The sequence below is a fragment of the Prosopis cineraria genome, unplaced genomic scaffold, assembly GCF_029017545.1.
Source record: "Prosopis cineraria cultivar Desert tree isolate PC_DT_omini unplaced genomic scaffold, ASM2901754v1 PC12, whole genome shotgun sequence".
NCBI lineage: Eukaryota > Viridiplantae > Streptophyta > Magnoliopsida > Fabales > Fabaceae > Prosopis > Prosopis cineraria.
The window spans coordinates 34,776,468-34,785,905 of NW_026555343.1; the positions used below are offsets into that span (position 1 = coordinate 34,776,468).

At 33.1% G+C, this 9,438-nt stretch overlaps 1 protein-coding gene across 2 annotated transcripts; it reads left to right on the plus strand.

Moving 5' to 3' along the window:
- The first annotated feature begins 2,429 nt into the window (after positions 1–2,429).
- Positions 2,430–4,536, plus strand: LOC129289519 (probable WRKY transcription factor 40). 2 transcript variants are annotated; one of them, XM_054926294.1, is made up of 5 exons: positions 2,430–2,715; positions 2,842–2,901; positions 3,076–3,423; positions 3,563–3,679; positions 3,827–4,536. In XM_054926294.1, exons 1-5 carry the CDS (start codon positions 2,497–2,499, stop codon positions 4,211–4,213), a joined length of 1,131 nt encoding a protein of 376 aa, XP_054782269.1. In that variant the 5' UTR covers positions 2,430–2,496; the 3' UTR covers positions 4,214–4,536. The 2 variants fall into 2 exon arrangements, with proteins under 2 accessions (XP_054782269.1, XP_054782268.1); XM_054926293.1 differs by having other exon boundaries at positions 2,444–2,715; positions 3,067–3,423.
- Positions 4,537–9,438: the final 4,902 nt, after the last annotated feature.

A 9,438-nucleotide genomic window follows, 5' to 3' on the forward strand; every position in this document is an offset into this window, starting at 1 on the left:
TATTATATATTAGTTAAAATATTTACTTATGATTAATTAAATTATGATCCGACCATTGGATTATAAACTGGACTCTCAACCAATTCCATGAACGTTTCAATTTCTTCGAACATTGAATTTCTGGTGAACAAACATTTAGAATAGGCAGAGTTTTATAGCATTGAATCTGTCGACTTTCAATCAATCCAAATCCCATATTAGTGTGTCCTTTATATACACACACACATTATAATTATGTCAATTTAGCTTATAACCCAAAAGCAACGTGAAAGTTCTTTTATTTGATAAACAATTCGATGAAGGATGCCAAATCCAAACAAAACTCTGCATATTCTTCATCATCCATCATCTGCAGTGAAGAAAGGAGGAGGCAACCATAGTTATTTATTTATTATTTATTTCTTAATTTTTTTAAATGAAATAAAGTTGCTTTTTCTCGTGAAAGTCGTGTAAGCAAGTCAATTTCAAAAAAACAACTCTGTCGTCAATTTTAGTAATTCTCAAATTGTGTTATTGGCACACAGCATCAATCATCTTACCAACTAGACAGATTTTTTCCCATCCTTATGTCGACCACGCTATGATTATGTTTATTATTAATTAAAGCCACACACGGTGAAAATTACCATAAGTTAATTAATGACTACACATTAATTTCCCCAATCTTACTTGTCTTCTAGCCACCTTGTTTTGAATTCTATTCCGTCTAATAATATCTTTTATTAGCAAAATAATCTACATTTAATTAAACTTAAACCACAAGCAATTTCCTACCAATACGCTTTGAATAAGGGCTGCTTCTAAGTCTAAATATAATAAGTTGACTATCTAGTATCTACTATAATGGCTAAATCAAATAAATAAATGATTTTTAGCATGCTTGAATAATTCTCTCGACTTTTAAAATTTGATAATGAATAATAGAAAACTAGTATATTGTAACTTAAAATTTTATACAAATAATTAATCAAAATCGGATTATTGTTGGTCCCTGAATTTTAGCGCGTTGTCATGTTGTCTCTATACTTTTTTTGTTACTCCTAATCCTTTAAGTTTCATGTGTTTATAATGTTAATTTTGTTGCTGTGCTGCTAAACTTATGATGAGTAGGACACTGCTATGAGCAAAATGATCACTAACTTTTTTACTTGTTTGCTGATTTAATGTGTAACTTCTTTTTCTTTCTTTTTTTTATATATCTGAATATAGCACATTTTTCTTGCCTTCTACTCATTTTCAATAAACTCATTATAATTTTGACAAGCTAGTACAATAAGTAATCGATACACGTTTGCCACTATTAAGTCATGTTATGATCATATTTAAAAAACATGGAGACTAACGTTATAGATTGATAAAATATTAAAATTTAAGGGATTGGAGTGACATAATAAATATGGAGATTAATACAAGAATATGCTAAAAATATATGGAACATCAATTATATTTTATCTAATATTTTTTATACTTGTTAGCTAATATTACCCTATTTCACAAACAAAAACGTGATAAACTAGGGACTTATTCACTGATAAATTAAATTTTACTATGATTGTTTTCACAACAAATGAAATTATTTTTTAGATGACTATCTATTATGTCATATTTGAATATTACAGGTCCAATTAATATATCACATAAATTATTGATAGAATTTAGAAGTTCCTCTTAAAAACAACAAACCAAACGTGACGCAATGAAATTAAAAAACAATTCACGTTCACATTTTAACAAAAACGGTGTTGATTAGGGGGCGGTACAACAATTAAGAACTAACAATACTCGTAATTAATAGATTATTATTATTATTATTACTACATCAATGTAACGTGGAAAATGTTTGAAATAGTATGCGTGACAAGGAAGAAAGAAGGGCCCACCCACATCCCCCTACAGCTAAACTCCATACGAATCAATAAAAAAAGAAAAAAGAAAAATAAAAACAAAGACTTGGACAATTCAAGTTGGCTTCGGGTCAACATGAAACTTCTACTACATCCAATAAAATGTAGTTAGTTTTATTTTATTCATCCATTGCTCTCTCTCTCTCTCTCTCTCTCTTGTTTCTGAAAAAAGTCACATTTCTTGCCTCCATGTTGAATCCACCAGTTGCCACTATTTGATTTTACCGCTTTTGAAATGTGTGCTTGACTTTGAATTTCTTCCCCAAGAATTCACCGACCTATCCCATCCAAACACCTCAAAAGTATATTCTCTTTTATATCATGCCCCAGACAAACTGACACCAAACCCTAATTTCCCTTTAACATAATTGCCTCAATGATCCATCCATCGACACGGTCTTCTTAATTCTTATCCTCATCTCTCCCCCTCTCTCTCTAATTAATTATATTGCTCGCTCAGTCGCTCGTGCCCCGCTCTCTAAGCAAGTGGGGCTCAACTTGTCACTTTCTTCCTCACTTTCCGCCAAGTTTCCTTGTCCAACTTGAGCTTCTGATTTCTACTAGGAGAGTAGGACCTCTATATAAACATTTCATGCTTAGTTTAATCAGAGGTTCAGGATTTTTAAGGCTTTTATCTAGATATATAGAGCTGAAGGGAGATTTTTTTTTTTCTCAAGGGGTTTCAGTTCTCATAGCTTCTTTTAGATTAGATTTGGATTTGGAAGCTGCTATGGATTGTTCATCTTGGGTCAACACGTCCTTGGATCTGAACATTAGACCTCATCATCACATGCTTCATGAAGAAGTTCCAGTAAGTAAAACAAATTCTTCATACCTTTCTTGCGTGAATGCCCAGAAACTGCTCTGCAAAATGCTTAGATGAAAGTTGTTTGATGATTTTGTGTGCTGAAGTTCCTAGATGTGTCTGTTGTTTCAGAAAAAGGAGGTGGAAAGCAAATTTTTCTCAACTGGGAAGAAATCTTCTGTAAAAGGAGAGGTTAGTTGGTCAATTCTTTTGAAAACTTTTCAGACTTTCTGGCCCTAAAAAATGGATTCACCAACAAAGTTCCTTCATCTACAACCTCAACAATTAAGAACTTGATGAAATGAAATGTTACTTTGAGTCTTCTGATTAAATCTGTTTTCTTTCTGACACATGCAGTCATTTCAGACAAGTGGTGCGTTGGAGGATGAACTGAAGAGGGTGAGTGCAGAGAACAAGAAGTTGACAGAAATGCTCACAGAGATGTGTGAGAATTACAATTCTCTTAGAAGACACTTGGCGGAATACATGAGAAACAATCCTCAAAAGGATCTTCACAACACCATCCCTTCAAAGAAAAGGAAGCCTGACAGCAGCAGCAACAACAACAACACTAATAGTAATCCCGTGGTAATTAATGGCACCTCTGAAAGCTGCTCAACTGATGAAGAATCATGCAAGAAACCAAAGGAAGGCTCCAACAAAGCAAAAGTTTCCAAAGCTTATGTCAGGACTGAATCATCTGATACTAGCCTGGTAAGACTCTTATGATTGATGGAGCATATCAGCAGGATCTGTTTAAGGATTTTTCATAAACTTATATAATCGCTTGATCGCTTGATAAGGTGTAATTATCTGACAGGAAATCTCTTTTCTTTTTGTGTTGTGTCTTTAGATTGTGAAGGATGGATATCAATGGAGGAAATATGGGCAAAAGGTGACCAGGGATAACCCTTCTCCAAGAGCATACTTCAAATGCTCTTTTGCTCCAAGCTGTCCTGTCAAAAAGAAGGTAAATTAAACTTCACTAATTCCTGTGAATATGTGTGTGTTCACTATGTCATGTTCTTACAGAGAAATAGGCACACTACATCTATAGCAAGGACCTGAATGAACACTGAAAAGCTAATTTTCCTGTTCTCTTGTTTGAACTATTCAGGTGCAAAGAAGTGTGGAAGACCAATCTATTCTGGTTGCAACATATCTAGGTGAGCACAATCATCCTCATCCTTCTCAGATGGACACCACAACATCAGGATCTGGCCGTTTTGTGAACCAAGCTTCAGCTTCCGTACCATGTTCATCAGCATCTCCGACCTCTTCCTCTGCACCGGCAACAATTACCTTTGACTTGACAAAAGCCAAATCCAGCATCAACAACATGAATACCACTACCACCTCCACCAAGAACCCTCAATCGAAAGCTGATTCGCCGGAAGTCCCTCAGGTTTTGGTGGAACAGATGGCCTCTTCCTTAACTAAAGATCCCAATTTCAGAGCAGCACTTGTTGCTGCCATTTCGGGAAGAATGTCCCACATGAATTAAAGACCAGTGGAATTCCAAAGTTGCTTACTTCAACTGGACCATTCTTTAATCATGGGGATCTCTTTGTTGTAAATACAGACAAAGGAAGACTGGGACATGTTCCTATGTTTGATCCTTAATGCGGGGAAAAAGAGGGAGCTGATCAAGCTCACAAGAAAAGCCCAAATCAGTCACACAGATCTTGCAAAAGTCTGTCAATGTGACTGGAACTTTCTGTCTAGCAGTCTCATCGTCTCGGAATCCACTTCTGCTACTTTGTAATCTGCCTTGTTCCATGTAGTCTTCTTTTCATTACATAAATGATTAGAATAGTGATGCAAATATACAGCTGTTTCACACTAAAGCTCAGCCTTAGATTTTTCAGAAAAATAGAACTACCAATATTTCAATATCATATATAAAATTAAATTTATATAGAAAGCTGTATTATCTTTGTAATTGCTGGTCAAAAATGTATTTTCTTTGTGATTTAACTAAGAGTTGATGCAAAGCCGAAGGCCCTATAGTCCGGTTATATAATATAATTCTAAAATGTTGTACATATATGAAAAGAAATCAGACTATGATGGGAAAACTACGTAATCCATGGTATGGAATTTCTTTCTAGAAAGACATTTTTAGCAGTTGATGTTATAAGTTTTGAAGTTTAATTTACTTGCCATAGCAACGCTACATAAACTCATATGGAAAAGAACATGTTGAAATGACCTGCTTTTTTAATGATAATCATTGCAGAGTTACCGAATTTACTTATAAACACTAGTACCGAAATATGTAATTATTTATTTAATTAAGGGGACCTTAGATCTTAAAATGGGTAATTTGTAAACGAGTTAGAATCGTTAGTAATTAAAGTTGGTGTAGCAATTATTTATGCCACTAGCATAATCCAAGTTAGAATGGCTCACTTGTGATCTTGAATGATTTCTAATCGAAATTGTTTCTGGAGTTATCTGGATTTGATTTGCATTTTTTTAGGTTTCATTCATTAAAAAAAGAAAAAGAAAAAGAAAAGGCTCAAGTGTGATCTTGAAACATCAAGGTTAGAGAGAGTGAGTTTTGGTTTAGTCTTGCAATACTAGACCCTTAATCTGATATATGATCCAATTTCTTCTGGACTATCATAATATCACGTCAATCAAATTGATCAATAATACTAAGATCAGATCCAATATAGCATCTCTAATTTCTTGATATTAGGTGGTGGGTTGGGTTGACAGTATCAAGCAACACAATCTACAAGCATTCAAGCAATACTGCAGAAGAATCAGGCAATGTTCCTCAAAGACCAATCAAAGGGTAGGTGCTGCTGCACTTAGTTGACTTTAAGACAACTTGTACTCAACCTGAAAATAGAGTATGGGTCTGGGAATAAAATAGGAACAAAAAAATAATGCGTCTTCTCAAGTTCTTTTAAAAAATTCCACTTTAGATTTGTCCAACTAGACATAGGGAACTGTTCATGATCACGAGATAATGAAAGAACAGGGTAGGCAATGCAGAAGTGACATAATAGTGATTATTGATTGGTTTGTGGGCTGTGGTCATTTCAGTAATTTCTGTTGATGGGATCTTCAATTGGTTATTTGTATGGCTTTATACTCTCCAGAGCTTTTACCATTTCCAAAGTTGAACCCACTGTGAGGTGGAGCTCAATTTATCCACAGATAGTTCTCGAGTTGGTTTATACACTCATTGAATCTGATCTAAAGCTAACTGATAAGATGATCACTTGACAGCTCAGTCACTTGCGAGAAATTATATATGACTATGTTGGCCTCTGCTTTGGGAATTTTGACTGGTAGCTATGGGGGGGTATTGGAACAGGCTCTTTACAGGCCTATGGTTTATGAGGTTACAAACAAGTGTCAAACACGATTCAAATTCTTCTATTACCTGCATTGAACCCCTCATGTAAGTTAGAAACATTCATTTTATCCACTCTCGTGCAAGTTGGGTTGAGAAATTAGTCTTATTTAACCAAGACTTTTTATTTTCTAATTTTAAATAATTCATTTGTGGGTCATGGTCTCATGGAGCAGGTTTGCATAAATTTTTCTTAACCTTCTCATTGTTAGGTAGCAGAAAAGTTTGAAAAGCGAGGGTTAAGGTTGATTCCCTCCAGCAATAGCTTTCCATCCAGAAACAATGGACAAAGGAACAAAGATTGCGTTGTGGACACACACGAGATTAGAAAAATGAATGAAAGGATTCACAGATCTGATTCTCTCATCATTTAAGTCTGAAACAGGTATATCTTTTTAGGGGGGCGGGCAGCCCTCTGGGAAAAGGGAAAGGGAAAAGAAAATAAATGCATAATATGAGACCTAAATCACGGACTGATTCACACCTCTAGGACAGGAAAAATCTTTGAACTTAATACCTAATTAGGATTTAATTTCTTAATACCTAATTAGAATTTAATTTTCTTCCATATATTCTTTTCTCTGAATTAGGCACTAAACCTTTTATTATTATAAGTAAGTTTGAACTTGTAACCTCTTACTTATAGTAAAAGCTTTAATATCACTAGGTTACGTGATCATTGCTGTTCAATGTATTCTCATTACTCATGACTATAGACCAATTTCATCCGTCAACTCACTTTTTCTTGTCTCAAGGTGTAGTGTTCACCCTGCTACTTTGACTCAAGGTGTAGGTTTTGGTTTTCTCACACCATTTTGTAGCTACAAGTCATCTTCTTTGCCCTCCTCTTCCTCACCTCACTTGGCTGTGAAGGTCATGGTTTTGGGTATTCTTAAATCTTACCACACTTTGTAGTTAAGGTCTTGGCTCAGAATCACTTAAATGGAAGCATATTCACCTTACACATATGACCTACATCCTCAGTTATGGCTTGCAGCTTGAGCTCACTAGATATGATCAGGGAAGGGTTTCTAGTATGAGTACCTTTCGTCTCATTTATTTGTATTACAATATATCATTGATTGAGATTTATTCTGTATTGATTTGTATGTATATATATATATATATCCTTGTGTTCATTAAAAAATATTTATGTATTTATTAGGCTTTATTTGATATTATTAGGTTAGACTATTTCTCGTGTATATATTTTGTAAGTTGATTAGTTCCATAGGCCTTGCATTTTTTTCCAATTCTCTTTGACTTCTTTCGTGATATCGAAGGCATAGCATTTTTTTTTCCTCTTTGCTGTTAACATCATGTCTCAGATCTATACCTCCACTATCCTCTGCCTTCACCACGCATCCAACCATCGTTCTTGCCATCACTTGATCTGAAAACAGTATGTGAATAATTCTAAACAGATTTTTGGGGATATGTAAAAAAAAAAAAAAAGGGCCAGTTTGTTTATGCTTTTTTCATGAAAAATCACTTTTTTTTTTAAAAAAAATAATTTTTGTGGAGTTTTACAGTATTTGGTTAATCTTTTGAAAATAATTAGAATTTTAAAAAATAATTTTTTTAAAAAAAAAAAACTACTTTGAGTAATTTTTGAAGATAATCGGATAAGAGATGAGAGAACACTAGACTATTATAAGCCACAGTGATATTTTCATATGATTATGTGAAGTATGCCAATCATATAATTTAATCTAGTATATATTTCATGTAAAATCATACAATCAATAATCAAAGAAGCATAACATGGCAATTAGTTTACCAAACAAAGAAATGAAGATGGTGGTGAATGAAACCTACAAACATACTATTAAAGACACTTCAACAACTGGGCCTAGCATTTTAATTGTCTTGCCACCCTGGGCTTGAAGGCACTGGAATTTCGTACATTGAAAGGACTGTGAAAGGAAGAAGCAAAATATTGCGTGGGGCATTAGAGGTTGAAGAATTTACCCCAAATTAAATAGGTTATGATAGAAATAATAGAGTGGTCCAGAGCCTTTGAGGCACAAAAAATAAACTATTTCAAACCTAGTACACAAATTCATCACTACAAACTGTCTCATATATTGTAGTTTAACTTTTCACCACTCTTGCTAGCCATGACTCCGAAAAGAGTCATTGACATGTCCAATTGTGCACCAACATTGATTTATCCATGCCATAGTCATCATATGTTTTGTGCATGAAAGTTTTCTGCACAACAAACCATAGCAACACGTTTCTTTAATGAAAAAAGCTAGCAAAACTTTTCATATATTCTCCCTTCACAACGTTTCTCTCCATATTTGATATTAGCCACATTTTAAAAAGTTTTTTTTGTCCTTTATATAAGTTATTTTGCCTAATTTCTTATAACCTTTTACGTACAACTCGAAAACTATCCTCCAGAAAATTCTGAAAAAAAATGCATTATTTCAATTATCAAAAAACTCTTTCCGCATTTCAAATAACTCTTTTAAATTTAGGGGCAAATTTAAAAGTGATTTGTTTTTAAGACAATTTTGTTATTTTGGCTAACTCACCTTAGTTTTGATGAGTTAATTAAAAATGACTTATAAAAAAGATTAGAGAAAGTATTTGAGACAAACATAAAAATAAAAAAGCATTGAAGAACATTTTTGTCTTTCAAATATTTACTCAAAATTTTTGGTATCTTAAATTTATATGTGGTGTAATTTTTTACTTTAACATTTTAAAATAGTACATTTGTACCTATCATTAAATGAAGTTAACTTTGATTGTTAGTTAATCCATAAAATTATAAAAAAAATACTTCAAACAAAAATTACTAAATGTTGACTAAGTTCCTAAAATAGTGTAACAACTTATAAGTTTTCTTCCAAAATTTATAATTTCTCCTTCAAAAATTTACAGCAAGTGCAAAATACATGTCTGTTATTCTAATTTAGGAGATTTAATTAATATTATTTTTTTATAAGGTACTTAAATGTAATTTTTTGAGTTCTTTTATTTAATTTTTGAGGTTTTTTTTAGTAATTTTTAGCTAACAAATGGTCAAAGTTAACTATTTTAACAACAGAATATTCAATGCATTTTTTTAAATATTAAAGAGAAAAATTGTATCCTATATAAATTTAGGATATCATAAACACTCTTCTTAAATGAATAGTTATGAGGCGAAAATATTCTATTAACTCAATAAATAAAAAGAAGTCATTATACCCTTTTGTTATGCACACGACTGTACTCCTTTTCTTTTACTTGTTCTTGTACTCGTCTTAGAATGTGTACTGAGACTTCTACTATCTTCAGCAACGTAGTACTTTCTTTTTGACACAAACTAATACTTCAACAGTTTCCACACATCACACTCAGGC